At 50.4% G+C, this 23,068-nt stretch overlaps 1 protein-coding gene across 1 annotated transcript in view; it reads right to left on the bottom strand.

Moving 5' to 3' along the window:
* Positions 1 to 811: 811 nt before the first annotated feature.
* The window catches only part of RIPPLY2 (ripply transcriptional repressor 2), a 32,003-nt gene continuing 9,746 nt past the window's right edge, over positions 812 to 23,068 (bottom strand). Inside the window, exons 2-4 of the mRNA XM_077292879.1 lie at positions 7,587 to 7,647; positions 6,069 to 6,136; positions 812 to 2,046 (exon numbers count right to left, since the gene is read on the bottom strand). Coding sequence (XP_077148994.1) covers positions 1,899 to 2,046; positions 6,069 to 6,136; positions 7,587 to 7,647 — 277 coding nt within the window. The 3' untranslated portion in view covers positions 812 to 1,898. The remainder of the gene's footprint in view (positions 2,047 to 6,068; positions 6,137 to 7,586; positions 7,648 to 23,068) is intronic.

Raw genomic sequence — 23,068 nt, forward strand, 5'->3', positions numbered from 1 at the left:
ATTAATATAAAAAAAGAATTAGCCCGATCGCTTAACGGTATAACGAGAAAAAAATTCAAAATGTCAGAATTACGTTTTTTTGGTCGCCGTGACATTGCAATAAATTGCAATAAAGGGCGATCAAAAGATTGTACCTACACCAAAATCGTATCAATACAACATCATCTCGGCGCACAAAAAATAGGACCCCACCCAGCCCCAGATCATGAAAAATGGAGGCGCTACAGGTCTCAGAATATGGCGTCATTTCTGTTTTTTTAACCAAACTTTGAATTTGTTTTTCACCACTTAAATAAAAAAGAACCTATACATGTTTGGTGTCTATGAACTCATAATAACCTGGAGGATCATAATGGCAGGTCAGTTTTAGCATTTAATGAACATGTTAAAAAAAAACAACTGTGGAATTGCACTTTTTTTTGCAATTTCACCGCACTTGGAATTTTTTTGCCTTTTTTCCAGTACACGATATGTTAAAACCAATGGTGTTGTTCAACATTACAACTTGTCCTGCAAAAACAAGCCCTCACATGGCCATATTGGCTGAAAAATAAAAAAAGTTATGGCTCTGGGAAGAAGTGAAGCAAAAAACGAAAACGCAAAAATGAAAATACCTCTGGTTATTAAGGGTTAAAAATACATTTAACACAAAAGACTGATTTAAACAATAGATCATTTTCTGAGGATACATTCACTGTCCCTGTATTTTTAGTTACCATTAGAGCCCTGTAAATTATTGGGCACAATATAAATGTATAGAAGGGCAATCAATGCCTGCAATGGAAACAAAACAGCTTCTCAGATGGTTATTTCAAAACTTTAAAAAAGTAAAATTTTATTATAAATTTATAAATAATATCTTAAAAATTTAGGAAATACATGGAATAAATTAGTACAAATATTTATGTTCAAGGCAGAAAGTGCTTGGATTGAAACAGATCCCAAACTTTGTCATGTAAAATAACAAAATCATACAGTAGTCATCCTCCCTGATTTGGAGCTGGATCTCCCCGCTGCTCTGGTCTCTGTGTTTTGAGGTAGACGGAATGAACCGCTGAGCTCAGTGATTGGCTGCAGCATTGATGTAAGATGTTGGCATGATAAAACAATGAGTCGGGGGGAACTGTGGTGAGGTGGCCCTGTCTGATTGTTATTTTATATGGCTAGATTTGTGGTTCACTTCTGTAAAGGTGGAAACTATGAAAAAGATCACTATCCGGTGACAAATGTCCATTAGGTTAAATTTTAGGCAAGGTCACAATGAAGCAAATCTGTATTAGGGCTCCTTTCCACTTGCGAGAAAAACGTCCGTGTCTCGCATGTGAAAACCAAGCTCTGGCGCCGGCACTTCAGAGCGGAGCCATTGACTTGGCTTGAAAAAAATCAGACATGTGCACAGCCTAACAGAATATCATAGGTATGAATGCTATGCCTGAAAGCCACTGGTGGCACTGATACAGGAAAATCGGACGGGATGTGTGAATGAGCCCTTAGGTGAACACAGACCTCATCTCTCAAAGTATAGTCCATTCATCACACATCAGTGGGATGTAAGCACGGCTTTCCAATGAGAAACATTGATACAATCAGCAATATCTATTCCAGTATTTTCATTGATACAATGTCTTACAAAGGAGTAAAAGATAAGTCTTTAGCTCAAACTGCCCATTTTAGGGTGAAAGTAGGAAATGTGATGACTTTTTATGGCAGCTGCAATGTAACTGTTGCAACAGATTCATTAGAGTCATTTTATGGGTGATCCATCTGAAATAGAAAGATCTCTAGCTAAGCAGTCCTCCATAGTGGATCACATATCTATGTACAATGCGACCAAGATTAGGAGAATAAAACATCATTGTGTGTATATATATCCCTAGGTAGAAGGATGGATTAAGGACCTAATTCTGATAAGTCTCTTCATCCTCAGAAGCACTGCTGTCGGATTCCTGGTAGAAAGAAATGGTGGCCTGAACTGGAAAGTTCCTGAGCAGTTCTTCAGCCTCCTGATACAAGAAGTCATAACACTTTGACTTTGGCCAGAAAAGCCTGTAAAAAAACAAACGTCAGATTATTAAAAATTGTACATATATACTTCTGATGGAGGTAGCATCGCCCTAGCACATGTTGCCATTTTAACAGTGTTGAACCGTGGTGGCACAGAGATGGATTCACTAATGCAAAAGAATTGGGCTACTTATGAGTTTTGATCGGAGTGTGATCCGATTCACCTGCATGAGAGATTCACAGTATAGGTGTGGAGAAGAAAGAGAACTTAGTTTCTTCATCTTCTCCATCTCCTTTGTGGGCGTACATAGCACTCAGATGACATCCAAGTGCAGTCCGATGTTTCACATGCACCCATAGACTTGTATGGGCATACGTGATCAGATTGTCGGATGCACTCATAGTATGCTGCCATTGTTTTCTCATCCCGAATTGGCATGAAATTTTTTTAAAAAAAATTGCAGATCTGCACTGCCTCATAGTATAACATTGCACCGAGTGCTATCTGATAAATCATCAGATAGTGCTCAGCCGTGTTATACACTAGTGTGAAGAAGGCCTTACTGTTGGCATCAAGTCTATGGCACAGAGTGCATGATATGCAAATGTACATGTATTAAAGGGGGTGTCCAGTCTATCAAGAAAAGTCTGAAGTCACTCTATATGACAGCAGGCTGTTGAATCGTGACAGTATGTGATGCACAGACTGTCACAATTCTCCAATATTCACCAAGTGAGTTTGTGGACACAGGAACACATGTATATGATATGCACAATTGCAGTCATGTACAGACTAGTCTCTCCTACAAGTCTTAATCTTTCTAGCGGAGAAGAATCTATTCTGCACGTGACCATAAGAACACAAATTTCAAACATGCAGTAACGTGACCGCCCTGCTTGGGTGGGTAATGCAGGGGAAATGTGATAGAAGGTGCATCTCAAGCTGTCACGCAGCATAGAGTGACTGCAGACTTTTCTTCTTAGGCCGGGGTCACACTAGACCGTAATACGGACGAGTGCTATGCGATAAAAAATCGCATAGCACTCGGCCCAATGTTAATCTATGGTTCAGCTCCCATCATCCGATATTTTCTCCACCGTATTTCGGATCCGAGGGAACTCGCAGCAGGCTGCGATTGTCAGCGTATCTCGGCCGAGACTCGCCAATGCAAGTCTATGGGTGCGAGAAAAAATCGGATTACACACGGACCATGCGTGTGCATTGCGAGAAATACGCAGCGGTGTTCTATAGAAAAGCCGGTAATTCAATTGCCGGCTTTGCATTTCTCCTTCACAAACCCGACAGGATATGAGACATGGTTTTCATACAGTAAACCATCTCATATCCCCATTTTTTTTGCATATTCCACACTACTAATGTTAGTAGTGTGTATGTGCAAAATTTGGCCGCTGTAGCTGCTAAAATAAAGGGTTAAATGGCGGAAAAAATTGGCGTGGGCTCCCGCGCAATTTTCTCCGCCAGAATGGTAAAGCCAGTGACTGAGGGCAGATATTAATAGCCAGGAGAGGGTCCATGGTTATTGGCCCCCCCGTGGCTAAAAACATCTGCCCCCAGCCACCCCAGAAAAGGCACATCTGGAAGATGCGCCTGTTCTGGCACTTGGCCACTCTCTTCCCACTCCCTGTAGCGGTGGGATATGGGGTAATGAAGGGTTAATGCCACCTTGCTATTGGAAGGTGACATTAAGCCAGATTAATAATGGAGAGGCGTCAATTATGTCACCTATCCATTATTAATCCAATTGTTTGAAAGGGTTAAAAAACACACACACACATGATTAAAAAGTATTTTAATGAAATAAACACAGCGGTTGTTTTAATATTTTATTGCTCTCTCATTCCATTTTCAGACCCTCGCTTGGCAAAACAATAAACACACAAGATACATACCTTCTGATGAACTGTCACGTCCCACGAGGTAATCCATCTGAAGGGGTTAACTAATATTACAGGCAGAGCTGCGATAAACCACTCGCTCGTGCCTGTAATCCCCGGGTGCTGAAAGGAAAGCAGTGATCTATACTTACATTCAGTCGCGGTGATGCGCCCCTGCTGGATGTTCTCATGAACTGCAGCCTGGGAACTTTTTCCCACGCTCCAGGTCATATGAGGACATCCACCAGGGGGCGCATCACCGCGACTGAAGGTAACTATAGGTGACCTATAGTTACCTTCAGTCGCGGTGATGCGCCCCCTGGTGGATGTCCTCATATGACCTGGAGCGTGGGAAAAAGTTCCCAGGCTGCAGTTCATGAGAACATCCAGCAGGGGCGCATCACCGCGACTGAAGGTAAGTACAGATCACTGCTTTCCTTTCAGCACCCGGGGATTACAGGCACGAGCGAGTGGTTTATCGCAGCTCTGCCTGTAATATTAGTTAACCCCTTCAGATGGATTACTTCGTGGGACGTGACAGTTCATCAGAGAGGGTATGTATCTTGTGTGTTTATTGTTTTGCCAAGCGAGGGTCTGAAAATGGAATGAGAGAGCAATAAAATATTAAAACAACCGCTGTGTTTATTTCATTAAAATACTTTTTAATCATGTGTGTGTGTGTTTTTTAACCCTTTCAAACAATTGGATTAATAATGGATAGGTGTCATAATTGACGCCTCTCCATTATTAATCTGGCTTAATGTCACCTTCCAATAGCAAGGTGGCATTAACCCTTCATTACCCCATATCCCACTGCTACAGGGAGTGGGAAGAGAGAGGCCAAGTGCCAGAATAGGCGCATCTTCCAGATGTGCCTTTTCTGGGGTGGCTGGGGGCAGATGTTTTTAGCCACAGGGGGGCCAATAACCATGGACCCTCTCCTGGCTATTAATATCTGCCCTCAGTCACTGGCTTTACCACTCTGGCGGAGAAAATTGCGCGGGAGCCCACGCCAATTTTTTCCGCCATTTAACCCTTTATTTTAGCAGCTACAGCGCCCAAATTTTGCACATACATACTACTAACATTAGTAGTGTGGAATATGCAAAAAAAAGGGGATATGAGATGGTTTACTGTATGTAAACCATATCTCATATCCTGTCGGGTTTGTGCAGGAGAAATGCAAAGCCGGCAATTGAATTACCGGCTTTTCACAGATATCGCGCTGAATGAAATATAAATACAGAATATATATATGTGTCTCAATGACATATCTATATATATATATATACTGTATATATGTTTTCCCGAACATTTGAGCACATAAATCCATTAGATGTCGGTTTTGCAAGCTTGCGAGAAAATCTCGGCATACGGATGCCATACGGATGTCACACGGATCATTTGATGCGAGGAAATCGCATCCTCGCACTGCACACGGATCACTGTTTTTGAAACATTTGTGCGATTCTCGGCCGTGAAAAACGGACCGTTTTTTTATACGTTAAGTGTGTCCCCGGCCTTAAGGGGGTTGTCCACTACTTGGACTACCCCTTCTAAATCCCTATGTTTTCCCAATAAAACAGCACTTGCACTCTTCTTCAGCGTTGTGCTCTCCCCTGACTTCAATGACTTTGCTGTGTCACGCGATTGTTGCGGCCAATCAGTGCAAGCTTCACTCTCCCCTCCTTTGGACTAATCAAAGTATACAGAAGAAGTGAGAGCTGCAGCTGCTCTCTCATTACCTCTGGATGTGAAGCTTCCTCTGATTGGCAGCAGGGATTGCATGACACAATGTCATGTGAGCCCTAGGAGAGCCAGTGCCGACACTGCTGGAATGGTTCCAGCACCGGAGGTGATGACAAGTGTTATTATTTTACTGGGGGTGAAACATGAGATTGAGAAACAGTTGCCTGAGCAGTGGACAAATCCTTTAAACTAAACAAACCCTTTAAAGTACTATCAAAACAATCGAAATAGGACTGGTTCATTATGATTCTCGAAATTAGGACATTTTTAGATGGGATGGATGAATGAATAGATTAGATTGATAGATGACATGAGATGGAGAGACAGATTATCAACTTGTGCTCATTGTCAGCAATCACTCTGCCTTTGTAAACTACTCTCACCATCAAAATAAATCTATGAATCACAAATATACTTACTTGACAGGGTGCTGAAAGGCTGGTAGTTTAACTCTGTCATTAATGGGGCCCTGTTCTAGATATAATGGCTGTATAACAGATAGGAAACACATTAGATTAGATCATATTACACAGGTGACAATCATGGCAGCATGTAAAAGAGTTTCCTTATAAGATTTCATGGGGCAGAATCTTGGCAGATAATTACACACTCGTGCAATAACTAATTTACCACTACAGACTTCAAGACGTAGGCAACTGTCAATTAACAGGGTTGTCCAGAGACACTGATGACTATCCCAAGGATAGGTCACCAACATAAAATCGGTGATGGTCTAACACCTAGGACACCTTAGATCAGCTGTTCTCGCTCCAACGGCAGGCGGATGCATACTGTGCACATCTGGTCCTCACAAATAACTGATCGGTGGGGAGGCTGGGTGTAGGGCCATCCCACTGATATGATATTTATTACCTGGGCATGCTGGGTGTAGGTGATAAATATGATATTTATTGCCTATCCTACGAATAGGTTATCAATGTCTAATAGGTTTCCATTTGCACATTTTTCAAGTCTATTGTATCTGTTCTCTTTTTTTTAGTTTGCCACTTGTCGACATATTTTACGTTTTCCAGGTATTTTTGCCTGGTTTATTATTTGCAAAAAAATCTAATACATCTAGAAAAGTCACATTGACGTAAAATAAAAATAATAAATAAACCACAAATCACTTTTCTTTTCCGATATTTTCTTGCCACAATTTTTTTCAAAATGGTGCACATGGTCCATGAATTTGGAACAAAATTAAAAATCCTCTTTGTTTTAATTTTTAATAATTTTTCTGTGACTATTTAGCATAAAAAGTCTCAAATCCCTTAAAATTTTGCAAAACTAGTCTCCAAATATGAGCAAATAAAATTTCCAGCCAGAATCCTTACTCCAGGTAGGTCACAGTGATATGTGGCCAAAAATGTGACGTTTGGAAAAAGTTGGATTTCATGAATCTGTCTAAAACCATGTTCACATGCAGCGCTTTTTTTCTGCTCTCAAGAGTAAAAATGCTCAAAGCTTTTTTTTGTAGTGTTTTTGCAGCGATTTTTAGCTGCGGATTACATGTGTGATTTGTCTACAGGACATGTTTAATAAAGTTAGTTTTATTTAGAAAATAAAGCAAAAACAAAGCATAACATGCTTTCTGCATTTTGCAGATTTCAAAAACTGTGAAGTTCTCAAATTCAGTGTTGAAAAATAAAACAAGCTGCGATGAGATTGCTGAAATGTCAGCTTTTGCTGGTACTGAAAAAACATGGGGTTTCTTATTTGCATAAAAAAACAGATACAATAAAATGCTAGATGTGAACACAGCCTAAAACATTTGTATAGCAAAGTTGTTTAGGAGAGGAAAAAAAAGAACTTAAAAAAGAAAGACAAAAAAATGCACAAAACAAATTACTACAGAAAAATGGATAAACAGAGATGATGAATAGGGGCCAATACATGTTCTTGTGGCTACAGCGCTGACATGGAGGATAACGTACCTGACAAGTCTTGTGTCTGCTCACTGGTGGGTTATTCCACGGTCTCCACACTCTCCCACATCTAGGAAACACACAACTGCTCTTAGCATGTGATATCCGTGTCCTCCTGTCCCACACGCCGCTTACAGGCCTGTCCCACACACCGAGTACGGACCTGTCCCACACACTGTATACGGACCTGTCCTACACACCATATAGAGACCTGTCCCACACACCGCGTACAGACCTGTCCCACACACCGCGTACAGACCCGTCCCACAGACCGAGTACAGAACGTCCCACACACCGCGTACAGACCTGTCCCACACACCGTGTACAGACCTGTCCCACACACCGCGTACAGACCTGTCCCACAGACCGAGTACAGACCTGTCCCACACACCGCGTACAGACCTGTCCCACACACCGCGTACAGACCTGTCCCACACACCGCGTACAGACCCGTCCCACAGACCGAGTACAGAACGTCCCACACACCGCGTACAGACCTGTCCCACACACCGTGTACAGACCTGTCCCACACACCGCGTACAGACCTGTCCCACAGACCGAGTACAGAACGTCCCACACACCGCGTACAGACCTGTCCCACACACCGTGTACAGACCTGTCCCACACACCGTGTACAGACCTGTCCCACACACCGTGTACAGACCTGTCCCACACACCGCGTACAGACCTGTCCCACAGACCGAGTACAGAACTGTCCCACACACCGCGTACAGACCTGTCCCACACACCGTGTACAGACCTGTCCCACACACCGCGTACAGACCTGTCCCACAGAACGTCCCACACACCGCGTACAGACCTGTCCCACACACCGTGTACAGACCTGTCCCACACACCGCGTACAGACCTGTCCCACAGAACGTCCCACACACCGCGTACAGACCTGTCCCACACACCGCGTACAGACATGTCCCACACACCGCGTACAGACCTGTCCCACACACCGCGTACAGACCTGTCAAACACACCGCGTACAGACCTGTCCCACAGACCGAGTACAGAACTGTCCCACACACCGCGTACAGACCTGTCCCACAGACCGAGTACAGAACTATCCCACACACTGTATACGGACCTGTCCCACACACTGCGTACAGACCTGTCCCACACACCGAGTACAGAACTGTCCCACACACCGAGTACAGAACTGTCCCACACACCGCGTACAGAACTGTCCCACACACCGCGTACAGACCTGTCTCACACACCGTGTACAGACCTGTCCCACACACCGCGTACAGACCTGTCCCACAGACCGAGTACAGAACGTCCCACACACCGCGTACAGACCTGTCCCACACACCGCGTACAGACCTGTCCCACACACCGCGTACAGACCTGTCCCACACACCGCGTACAGACCTGTCCCACAGAACGTCCCACACACCGCGTACAGACCTGTCCCACAGACCGAGTACAGAACTGTCCCACACACCGCGTACAGACCTGTCCCACACACCGTGTACAGACCTGTCCCACACACCGCATACAGACCTGTCCCACAGACCGAGTACAGAACTGTCCCACACACCGCGTACAGACCTGTCCCACACACCGCGTACAGACCTGTCCCACAGAACGTCCCACACACCGCGTACAGACCTGTCCCACACACCGCGTACAGACCTGTCCCACAGAACGTCCCACACACCGCGTACAGACCTGTCCCACACACCGCGTACAGACCTGTCCCACAGACCGAGTACAGAACGTCCCACACACCGTGTACAGACCTGTCCCACACACCGCGTACAGACCTGTCCCACAGACCGAGTACAGAACGTCCCACACACCGCGTACAGACCTGTCCCACACACCGCGTACAACCCTGTCCCACAGACCGAGTACAGAACGTCCCACACACCGCGTACAGACCTGTCCCACACACCGTGTACAGACCTGTCCCACACACCGCGTACAGACCTGTCCCACACACCGCGTACAGACCTGTCCCACACGCCGCGTACAGACCTGTCCCACACACCGTGTACAGACCTGTCCCACACACCGCATACGGACCTGTCCCACAGACCGAGTACAGAACTATCCCACACACTGTATACGGACCTGTCCCACACACCGCGTACAGACCTGTCCCACACACCGCGTACAGACCTGTCCCACACACCGAGTACAGAACTGTCCCACACACCGCGTACAGAACTGTCCCACACACCACGTACAGACCTGTCCCACACACCGTGTACAGACCTGTCCCACACACCGCGTACAGACCTGTCCCACAGACCGAGTACAGAACGTCCCACACACCGCGTACAGACCTGTCCCACACACCGCGTACAGACCTGTCCCACACACCGCGTACAGACCTGTCCCACAGAACGTCCCACACACCGCGTACAGACCTGTCCCACACACCGCGTACAGACCTGTCCCACACACCGCGTACAGACCTGTCCCACACACCGCGTACAGACCTGTCCCACAGACCGAGTACAGAACGTCCCACACACCGCGTACAGACCTGTCCCACACACCGCGTACAGACCTGTCCCACACACCGCGTACAGACCTGTCCCACACACCGCGTACAGACCTGTCCCACACACCGTGTACAGACCTGTCCCACACACCGCGTACAGACCTGTCCCACAGAACGTCCCACACACCGCGTACAGACCTGTCCCACACACACCGCGTACAGACCTGTCCCACAGAACGTCCCACACACCGCGTACAGACCTGTCCCACACACCGCGTACAGACCTGTCCCACACACCGCGTACAGACCTGTCCCACACACCGCGTACAGACCTGTCCCACAGACCGAGTACAGAACGTCCCACACACCGCGTACAGACCTGTCCCACACACCGTGTACAGACCTGTCCCACACACCGCGTACAGACCTGTCCCACAGACCGAGTACAGAACGTCCCACACACCGCGTACAGACCTGTCCCACAGACCGAGTACAGAACTGTTATGACCCCAATGGCGAGGGTCTCAGAGGAACGTGTAAGTCTGCAGAATACAAAAATCCAGCTCATAGGGCAGTGGTAACTGGGTTGACCATATATCTACTCCTAACGCCAACACTAGAAGTAGCCGGGGATCATTCCTACGTTGATTCTAGATGACACGCGCCAGCCGGAGAATCTAGCTACCCCTAGTAGAGGAAAACAAAGACCTTTCTTGCCTCCAGAGAAGGGGACCCCAAAGCTGGATAGAAGCCCCCCACAAATAATGACGGTGAGGTAAGAGGAAATGACAAACACAGAAATGAACCAGGTTTAGCACAGAGAGGCCCGCTTACTGATAGCAGAATAAAGAAAGGTAACTTATATGGTCAACAAAAACCCTATCAAAATCCACACTGGAAATTCAAGAACCCCCGAACCGTCTAACGGTCCGGGGGGAGAACACCAGCCCCCTAGAGCTTCCAGCAAAGGTCAGGATATAGATTTGGAACAAGCTGGACAAAAATACAAAACCAAAACAAATAGCAAAAAGCAAAAGGCAGACTTAGCTGATATAACTGGAACCAGGATCAGTAGACAAGAGCACAGCAGACTAGCTCTGATAACTACGTTGCCAGGCATTGAACTGAAGGTCCAGGGAGCTTATATAGCAACACCCCTAACTAACGACCCAGGTGCGGATAAAAGGAATGACAGAAAAACCAGAGTCAAAAAACTAGTAACCACTAGAGGGAGCAAAAAGCAAATTCACAACAGTACCCCCCCCTTAGTGAGGGGTCACCGAACCCTCACCACGACCACCAGGGCGATCAGGATGAGCGGCATGAAAGGCACGAACCAAATGGGCCGCATGACAATCAGAGGCGACCACCCAGGAATTATCCTCCTGACCATAGCCCTTCCACTTGACCAGGTACTGAAGCCTCCGCCTGGAGAGGCGAGAATCCAAGATCTTCTCCACCACGTACTCCAACTCGCCCTCAACCAACACCGGAGCAGGAGGCTCAGCAGAAGGAACTACAGGCACAATGTACCGCCGCAACAAGGACCTATGAAATACATTGTGAATAGCAAACGACACAGGAAGATCCAGACGAAAAGATACAGGATTAAGGATTTCCAATATCTTGTAAGGCCCAATAAAACGAGGTTTAAATTTGGGAGAGGAGACCTTCATAGGAACAAAGTGGGAAGAAAGCCATACCAAATCCCCAACGCGTAGTCGGGGACCCACACCGCGGCGGCGGTTGGCAAAGCGCTGAGCCCTCTCCTGTGACAACTTCAAGTTGTCTACCACATGATTCCAGATCCGCTGCAACCTATCTACCACAGAATCCACCCCAGGACAGTCAGAAGGCTCCACATGACCCGAAGAAAAGCGAGGATGGAAACCAGAGTTGCAGAGAAAAGGCGAAACCAAGGTGGCGGAACTAGCCCGATTATTAAGGGCAAACTCAGCCAACGGCAAGAATGTCACCCAATCGTCCTGATCAGCAGAGACAAAACACCTCAAATAAGCCTCCAAAGTCTGATTGGTTCGCTCCGTCTGTCCATTAGTCTGAGGATGGAAAGCAGACGAAAACGACAAATCAATGCCCATCCTACTACAAAAGGATCGCCAGAACCTGGAAACGAACTGGGATCCTCTGTCTGACACAATATTCTCAGGGATGCCGTGCAAACGAACCACGTTCTGGAAAAACACAGGAACCAGATCGGAAGAGGAAGGCAGCTTAGGCAAAGGAACCAAATGGACCATCTTGGAGAAGCGATCACATATCACCCAGATAACGGACATGCCCTGAGATAGCGGAAGATCAGAAATGAAATCCATGGAGATATGTGTCCAAGGTCTCTTCGGGACAGGCAAGGGCAAGAGCAAACCGCTGGCACGAGAACAGCAAGGCTTAGCTCGAGCACAAGTCCCACAGGACTGCACAAATGACCGCACATCCCTTGACAAGGAAGGCCACCAAAAGGACCTGGCCACCAGATCTCTGGTGCCAAAAATTCCCGGGTGACCTGCCAACACCGAGGAATGAACCTCGGAAATTACTCTGCTGGTCCACTTATCCGGGACAAACAGTCTGTCAGGTGGACAAGACTCAGGCCTATCAGCCTGAAATCTCTGCAACACACGTCGCAGATCCGGAGAAATAGCTGACAAGATAACTCCATCTTTAAGAATACCAACAGGATCAGCGACTCCAGGAGCATCAGGCACAAAGCTCCTAGAAAGAGCATCGGCCTTCACATTCTTTGAACCTGGTAAATACGAGACAACAAAATCAAAGCGGGAGAAAAACAATGACCAGCGGGCCTGTCTCGGATTAAGGCGTTTAGCAGACTCGAGATACATCAGATTTTTGTGATCAGTCAAGACCACCACACGATGCTTAGCACCCTCGAGCCAATGACGCCACTCCTCAAATGCCCATTTCATGGCCAACAACTCCCGATTGCCCACATCATAATTTCGCTCGGCAGGCGAAAACTTCCTAGAGAAAAAGGCACAAGGTTTCATAACAGAGCAACCAGGGCCTCTCTGCGACAAAACGGCCCCTGCCCCAATCTCCGAAGCATCCACCTCAACCTGAAAGGGAAGTGAGACGTCAGGCTGGCACAAAACAGGCGCCGAAGTAAACCGGCGTTTCAACTCCTGGAAAGCCTCCACGGCAGCAGGAGCCCAGTTAGCTACATCGGAGCCCTTCTTGGTCATATCCGTCAAAGGTTTCACAATGCTAGAAAAATTAGCGATAAAACGACGGTAGAAGTTAGCGAAGCCCAAGAACTTCTGAAGACTCTTAACTGACGAGGGCTGAGTCCAATCAAGAATAGCTCGGACCTTGACTGGGTCCATCTCCACAGCAGAAGGGGAAAAAATGAACCCCAAAAAGGGAACCTTCTGTACACCAAAGAGACACTTTGAGCCCTTGACAAACAAAGAATTTTCACGCAAAATTTTAAAGACCAACCTGACCTGCTCCACATGCGAATCCCAATCATCAGAAAAAACCAAAATATCATCCAGATAAACAATCAAAAATTTATCCAGATACTTCCGGAAAATGTCATGCATAAAGGACTGAAAAACTGAAGGCGCATTGGAGAGCCCAAAAGGCATCACCAAGTACTCAAAATGACCTTCGGGCGTATTGAATGCGGTTTTCCATTCATCACCTTGCTTAATGCGCACAAGGTTGTACGCACCACGAAGGTCTATCTTGGTGAACCACTTGGCACCCTTAATCCGGGCAAACAAGTCAGACAACAGCGGTAAAGGATACTGAAATTTGACAGTGATCTTATTTAAAAGCCGATAATCAATACAAGGTCTCAAAGATCCGTCCTTTTTTGCCACAAAAAAGAATCCCGCACCAAGAGGGGAAGAAGACGGACGAATATGTCCTTTCTCCAGAGACTCCTTGATATATGAACGCATAGCGGTATGTTCAGGTACCGACAGATTAAACAGTCTTCCCTTAGGAAATTTACTGCCTGGGATCAAATCTATAGCACAGTCACAGTCCCTATGAGGAGGCAGTGCACTGGACTCAGACTCACTGAAGACATCCTGATAATCAGACAAATACTCCGGAACTTCCGAAGGCGTAGAAGAAGCAATAGACACAGGCAGGGAATCCCCATGAATACCACGACAGCCCCAACTTGAGACTGACATAGCCTTCCAGTCCAGGACTGGATTATGGGTCTGTAACCATGGCAGCCCTAAAACAACCAAATCATGCATTTTATGTAAAACCAGGAAACGTATCACCTCGCGGTGTTCAGGAGTCATGCACATGGTAACCTGTGTCCAATACTGCGGTTTATTTGCTGCCAATGGTGTAGCATCAATACCCCTAAGAGGAATAGGATTTTCTAATGGTTCAAGAGTAAAACCACAGCGCTTAGCAAATGAGAGATCCATGAGACTCAGGGCAGCACCTGAATCTACAAACGCCATGACAGGATAAGATGACAGTGAGCAAATCAAAGTTACAGACAGAATAAATTTAGGTTGCAAATTACCGACGGTGACAGGACTAACAACCTTAGCTATACGTTTAGAGCATGCTGAGATAACATGTGTAGAATCACCACAGTAGTAGCACAAGCCATTCCGACGTCTATGAATTTTCCGCTCATTTCTAGTCAGGATTCTATCACATTGCATTAAATCAGGTGTCTGTTCAGACAACACCATGAGGGGATTTGCGGTTTTTCTATCACATTGCACCGAATTAGGTGTCTGTTCAGACAACACCATGAGGGAATTTGCGGTTTTGCGCTCCCGCAACCGCCGGTCAATTTGAATAGCCAGTGCCATAGTATCATTCAGACCTGTGGGAATGGGAAAACCCACCATAACATTCTTAATGGCTTCAGAAAGGCCATTTCTAAAATTAGCGGCCAGTGCACACTCGTTCCAATGTGTCAGCACGGACCATTTCCGAAATTTTTGGCAATACACTTCAGCCTCGTCCTGCCCCTGAGACATAGCCAGCAAGGTCTTTTCTGCCTGAATCTCAAGATTGGGTTCCTCATAAAGTAAACCGAGCGCCAGAAAAAACGCATCAAGATCAGCAAATGCCGGATCTCCTGGCGCCAGCGAAAAAGCCCAATCCTGAGGGTCGCCCCGTAAGAACGAAATAACAATTTTTACTTGCTGAGCAGAATCTCCAGATGAACAGGGTCTCAGGGACAAAAACAATTTACAATTATTCACGAAATTCCTAAACTTAAACCTGTCTCCGGAAAACAGTTCAGGAATCGGTATTTTAGGTTCTGACCTAGGATTTCTGATAACATAGTCTTGTATGCCCTGCACACGAGTAGCCAGCTGGTCCACACTTGTAATCAAGGTCTGGACATTCATGTCTGCAGCAAGCATAGCCACTCTGAGGTAAAGGGGAAAAAGAAAAAAAAAACTCAGAATCTTCTTTCTTATAATCCCTCTTCTGCAATGCATTAAACATTTAATACTGGCCTGGCAAACTGTTATGACCCCAATGGCGAGGGTCTCAGAGGAACGTGGAAGTCTGCAGAATACAAAAATCCAGCTCATAGGGCAGTGGTAACTGGGTTGACCATATATCTACTCCTAACGCCAACACTAGAAGTAGCCGGGGATCATTCCTACGTTGATTCTAGATGACACGCGCCAGCCGGAGAATCTAGCTACCCCTAGTAGAGGAAAACAAAGACCTTTCTTGCCTCCAGAGAAGGGGACCCCAAAGCTGGATAGAAGCCCCCCACAAATAATGACGGTGAGGTAAGAGGAAATGACAAACACAGAAATGAACCAGGTTTAGCACAGAGAGGCCCGCTTACTGATAGCAGAATAAAGAAAGGTAACTTATATGGTCAACAAAAACCCTATCAAAATCCACACTGGAAATTCAAGAACCCCCGAACCGTCTAACGGTCCGGGGGGAGAACACCAGCCCCCTAGAGCTTCCAGCAAAGGTCAGGATATAGATTTGGAACAAGCTGGACAAAAATACAAAACCAAAACAAATAGCAAAAAGCAAAAGGCAGACTTAGCTGATATAACTGGAACCAGGATCAGTAGACAAGAGCACAGCAGACTAGCTCTGATAACTACGTTGCCAGGCATTGAACTGAAGGTCCAGGGAGCTTATATAGCAACACCCCTAACTAACGACCCAGGTGCGGATAAAAGGAATGACAGAAAAACCAGAGTCAAAAAACTAGTAACCACTAGAGGGAGCAAAAAGCAAATTCACAACACAGAACGTCCCACACACCGCGTACAGACCTGTCCCACACACCGTGTACAGACCTGTCCCACACACCGCGTACAGACCTGTCCCACAGACCGAGTACAGAACTGTCCCACACACCGCGTACAGACCTGTCCCACACACCGTGTACAGACCTGTCCCACACACCGCGTACAGACCTGTCCCACAGAACGTCCCACACACCGCGTACAGACCTGTCCCACACACCGCGTACAGACCTGTCCCACAGAACGTCCCACACACCGCGTACAGACCTGTCCCACACACCGCGTACAGACATGTCCCACACACCGCGTACAGACCTGTCCAACACACCGCGTACAGACCTGTCCCACAGACCGAGTACAGAACTGTCCCACACACCGCGTACAGACCTGTCCCACACGCCACGTACAGACCTGTCCCACACACCGTGTACAGACCTGTCCCACACACCGCATACGGACCTGTCCCACAGACCGAGTACAGAACTATCCCACACACTGTATACGGACCTGTCCCAAACACCGCGTACAGACCTGTCCCACACACCGAGTACAGAACTGTCCCACACACCGAGTACAGAACTGTCCCACACACCGAGTACAGAACTGTCCCACACACCGCGTACAGACCTGTCCCACACACCGTGTACAGACCTGTCCCACACACCGCGTACAGACCTGTCCCACACACCGCGTACAGACCTGTCCCACACACCGCGTACAGACCTGTCCCACACACCGCGTACAGACCTGTCCCACACACCGCGTACAGACCTGTCCCACAGAACGTCCCACACACCGCGTACAGACCTGTCCCACACACCGCGTACAGACCTGTCCCACACACCGCGTACAGACCTGTCCCACAGAACGTCCCACACACCGCGTACAGACCTGTCCCACACACCGCGTACAGACCTGTCCCACACACCGCGTACAGACCTGTCCCACAGACCGAGTACAGAACGTCCCACACACCGCGTACAGACCTGTCCCACACACCGCGTACAGACCTGTCCCACAGACCGAGTACAGAACTGTCCCACACACCGCGTACAGACCTGTCCCACACACCGTGTACAGACCTGTCCCACACACCGCGTACAGACCTGTCCCACACACCGAGTACAGAACTGTCCCACACACCGCGTACAGACCTGTCCCACACACCGTGTACAGACCTGTCCCACACACCGTGTACAGACCTGTCCCACACACCGTGTACAGACCTGTCCCACAGAACGTCCCACACACCGCGTACAGACCTGTCCCACACACTGCGTACAGACCTGTCCCACACACTGCGTACAGACCTGTCCAACAGACCGAGTACAGAACGTCCCACACACCGCGTACAGACCTGTCCCACACAGTGTATACAGAAACTATACAGACCTGTCCCACACACCGCGTACAGACCTGTCCCACACACCGCGTACAGACCTGTCCCACACACCGCGTACAGACCTGTCCCACACACCGCGTACAGACCTGTCCCACACACCGCGTACAGACCTGTCCCACACACCGCGTACAGACCTGTCCCACACACCGCGTACAGACCTGTCCCACACACCGCGTACAGACCTGTCCCACACACCGCGTACAGACCTGTCCCACACACCGCGTACAGACCTGTCCCACACACCGCGTACAGAACTGTCCCACACACCGCGTACAGACCTGTCCCACACACCGTGTACAGACCTGTCCCACACACCGCGTACAGACCTGTCCCACACACCGCGTACAGACCTGTCCCACAGACCGAGTACAGACCTGTCCCACAGAACGTCCCACACACCGCGTACAGACCTGTCCCACAGACCGAGTACAGAACGTCCCACACACCGTGTACAGACCTGTCCCACACACCGCGTACAGACCTGTCCCACAGACCGAGTACAGAACGTCCCACACACCGCGTACAGACCTGTCCCACACACCGCGTACAGACCTGTCCCACACACCGCGTACAGACCTGTCCCACACACCGCGTACAGACCTGTCCCACAGACCGAGTACAGAACTGTCCCACACACCGTGTACAGACCTGTCCCACACACCGCGTACAGACCTGTCCCACACACCGCGTACAGACCTGTCCCACACACCGTGTACAGACCTGTCCCACACACCGCGTACAGACCTGTCCCACAGAACGTCCCACACACCGCGTACAGACCTGTCCCACAGACCGAGTACAGACCTGTCCCACACACCGCGTACAGACCTGTCCCACAGAACGTCCCACACACCGCGTACAGACCTGTCCCACACACCGCGTACAGAACTGTCCCACACACCGCGTACAGAACTGTCCCACACACCGTGTACAGACCTGTCCCACACACCGCGTACAGACCTGTCCCACACACCGCGTACAGACCTGTCCCACACACCGCGTACAGACCTGTCCCACAGACCGAGTACAGACCTGTCCCACAGAACGTCCCACACACCGCGTACAGACCTGTCCCACAGACCGAGTACAGAACGTCCCACACACCGTGTACAGACCTGTCCCACACACCGCGTACAGACCTGTCCCACAGACCGAGTACAGAACGTCCCACACACCGCGTACAGACCTGTCCCACACAACGTCCCACACACCGCGTACAGACCTGTCCCACACACCGCGTACAGACCTGTCCCACACACCGCGTACAGACCTGTCCCACACACCGCGTACAGACCTGTCCCACACACCGCGTACAGACCTGTCCCACACACCGCGTACAGACCTGTCCCACACACCGCGTACAGACCTGTCCCACACACCGCGTACAGACCTGTCCCACAGACCGCGTACAGAACTGTCCCACACACCGCGTACAGACCTGTCCCACACACCGCGTACAGACCTGTCCCACAGAACGTCCCACACACCGCGTACAGACCTGTCCCACACACCGCGTACAGACCTGTCCCACACACCGCGTACAGACCTGTCCCACACACCGCGTACAGACCTGTCCCACAGACCGAGTACAGACCTGTCCCACAGAACGTCCCACACACCGCGTACAGACCTGTCCCACACACCGCGTACAGACCTGTCCCACAGACCGAGTACAGAACGTCCCACACACCGTGTACAGACCTGTCCCACACACCGCGTACAGACCTGTCCCACAGACCGAGTACAGAACGTCCCACACACCGCGTACAGACCTGTCCCACAGACCGAGTACAGAACGTCCCACACACCGCGTACAGACCTGTCCCACACAACGTCCCACACACCGCGTACAGACCTGTCCCACACACCGTGTACAGACCTGTCCCACACACCGAGTACAGAACGTCCCACACACCGCGTACAGACCTGTCCCACACACCGCGTACAGACCTGTCCCACACACCGCGTACAGACCTGTCCCACACACCGCGTACAGACCTGTCCCACACACCGCGTACAGACCTGTCCCACACACCGCGTACAGACCTGTCCCACACACCGCGTACAGACCTGTCCCACAGAACGTCCCACACACCGCGTACAGACCTGTCCCACAGACCGAGTACAGACCTGTCCCACACACCGCGTACAGACCTGTCCCACAGACCGAGTACAGAACGTCCCACACACCGCGTACAGACCTGTCCCACACACCGCGTACAGACCTGTCCCACAGACCGAGTACAGAACGTCCCACACACCGCGTACAGACCTGTCCCACACACCGCGTACAGACCTGTCCCACAGACCGAGTACAGAACGTCCCACACACCGCGTACAGACCTGTCCCACACACCGCGTACAGACCTGTCCCACAGACCGAGTACAGAACGTCCCACACACCGCGTACAGACCTGTCCCACACACCGCGTACAGACCTGTCCCACAGACCGAGTACAGAACGTCCCACACACCGCGTACAGACCTGTCCCACACACCGCGTACAGACCTGTCCCACACACCGCGTACAGACCTGTCCCACACACCGCGTACAGACCTGTCCCACAGACCGAGTACAGAACGTCCCACACACCGCGTACAGACCTGTCCCACACACCGCGTACAGACCTGTCCCACAGACCGAGTACAGAACGTCCCACACACCGCGTACAGACCTGTCCCACACACCGCGTACAGACCTGTCCCACAGACCGAGTACAGAACGTCCCACACACCGCGTACAGACCTGTCCCACACACCGCGTACAGACCTGTCCCACACACCGCGTACAGACCTGTCCCACACACCGCGTACAGACCTGTCCCACAGACCGAGTACAGAACTGTCCCACACACCGCGTACAGACCTGTCCCACACACCGTGTACAGACCTGTCCCACACACCGCGTACAGACCTGTCCCACACACCGAGTACAGAACTGTCCCACACACCGCGTACAGACCTGTCCCACACACCGTGTACAGACCTGTCCCACACACCGTGTACAGACCTGTCCCACACACCGTGTACAGACCTGTCCCACAGAACGTCCCACACACCGCGTACAGACCTGTCCCACACACTGCGTACAGACCTGTCCCACACACTGCGTACAGACCTGTCCAACAGACCGAGTACAGAACGTCCCACACACCGCGTACAGACCTGTCCCACACAGTGTATACAGAAACTATACAGACCTGTCCCACACACCGCGTACAGACCTGTCCCACACACCGCGTACAGACCTGTCCCACACACCGCGTACAGACCTGTCCCACACACCGCGTACAGACCTGTCCCACACACCGCGTACAGACCTGTCCCACACACCGCGTACAGACCTGTCCCACACACCGCGTACAGACCTGTCCCACACACCGCGTACAGACCTGTCCCACACACCGCGTACAGACCTGTCCCACACACCGCGTACAGACCTGTCCCACACACCGCGTACAGAACTGTCCCACACACCGCGTACAGACCTGTCCCACACACCGTGTACAGACCTGTCCCACACACCGCGTACAGACCTGTCCCACACACCGCGTACAGACCTGTCCCACAGACCGAGTACAGACCTGTCCCACAGAACGTCCCACACACCGCGTACAGACCTGTCCCACAGACCGAGTACAGAACGTCCCACACACCGTGTACAGACCTGTCCCACACACCGCGTACAGACCTGTCCCACAGACCGAGTACAGAACGTCCCACACACCGCGTACAGACCTGTCCCACACACCGCGTACAGACCTGTCCCACACACCGCGTACAGACCTGTCCCACACACCGCGTACAGACCTGTCCCACAGACCGAGTACAGAACTGTCCCACACACCGTGTACAGACCTGTCCCACACACCGCGTACAGACCTGTCCCACACACCGCGTACAGACCTGTCCCACACACCGTGTACAGACCTGTCCCACACACCGCGTACAGACCTGTCCCACAGAACGTCCCACACACCGCGTACAGACCTGTCCCACAGACCGAGTACAGACCTGTCCCACACACCGCGTACAGACCTGTCCCACAGAACGTCCCACACACCGCGTACAGACCTGTCCCACACACCGCGTACAGAACTGTCCCACACACCGCGTACAGAACTGTCCCACACACCGTGTACAGACCTGTCCCACACACCGCGTACAGACCTGTCCCACACACCGCGTACAGACCTGTCCCACACACCGCGTACAGACCTGTCCCACAGACCGAGTACAGACCTGTCCCACAGAACGTCCCACACACCGCGTACAGACCTGTCCCACAGACCGAGTACAGAACGTCCCACACACCGTGTACAGACCTGTCCCACACACCGCGTACAGACCTGTCCCACAGACCGAGTACAGAACGTCCCACACACCGCGTACAGACCTGTCCCACACAACGTCCCACACACCGCGTACAGACCTGTCCCACACACCGCGTACAGACCTGTCCCACACACCGCGTACAGACCTGTCCCACACACCGCGTACAGACCTGTCCCACACACCGCGTACAGACCTGTCCCACACACCGCGTACAGACCTGTCCCACACACCGCGTACAGACCTGTCCCACACACCGCGTACAGACCTGTCCCACAGACCGCGTACAGAACTGTCCCACACACCGCGTACAGACCTGTCCCACACACCGCGTACAGACCTGTCCCACAGAACGTCCCACACACCGCGTACAGACCTGTCCCACACACCGCGTACAGACCTGTCCCACACACCGCGTACAGACCTGTCCCACACACCGCGTACAGACCTGTCCCACAGACCGAGTACAGACCTGTCCCACAGAACGTCCCACACACCGCGTACAGACCTGTCCCACACACCGCGTACAGACCTGTCCCACACACCGAGTACAGAACGTCCCACACACCGTGTACAGACCTGTCCCACACACCGCGTACAGACCTGTCCCACAGACCGAGTACAGAACGTCCCACACACCGCGTACAGACCTGTCCCACAGACCGAGTACAGAACGTCCCACACACCGCGTACAGACCTGTCCCACACAACGTCCCACACACCGCGTACAGACCTGTCCCACACACCGTGTACAGACCTGTCCCACACACCGAGTACAGAACGTCCCACACACCGCGTACAGACCTGTCCCACACACCGCGTACAGACCTGTCCCACACACCGCGTACAGACCTGTCCCACACACCGCGTACAGACCTGTCCCACACACCGCGTACAGACCTGTCCCACACACCGCGTACAGACCTGTCCCACACACCGCGTACAGACCTGTCCCACAGAACGTCCCACACACCGCGTACAGACCTGTCCCACAGACCGAGTACAGACCTGTCCCACACACCGCGTACAGACCTGTCCC

This window comes from Ranitomeya variabilis, chromosome 2 (assembly GCF_051348905.1).
Source record: "Ranitomeya variabilis isolate aRanVar5 chromosome 2, aRanVar5.hap1, whole genome shotgun sequence".
Classification (NCBI taxonomy): domain Eukaryota; kingdom Metazoa; phylum Chordata; class Amphibia; order Anura; family Dendrobatidae; genus Ranitomeya; species Ranitomeya variabilis.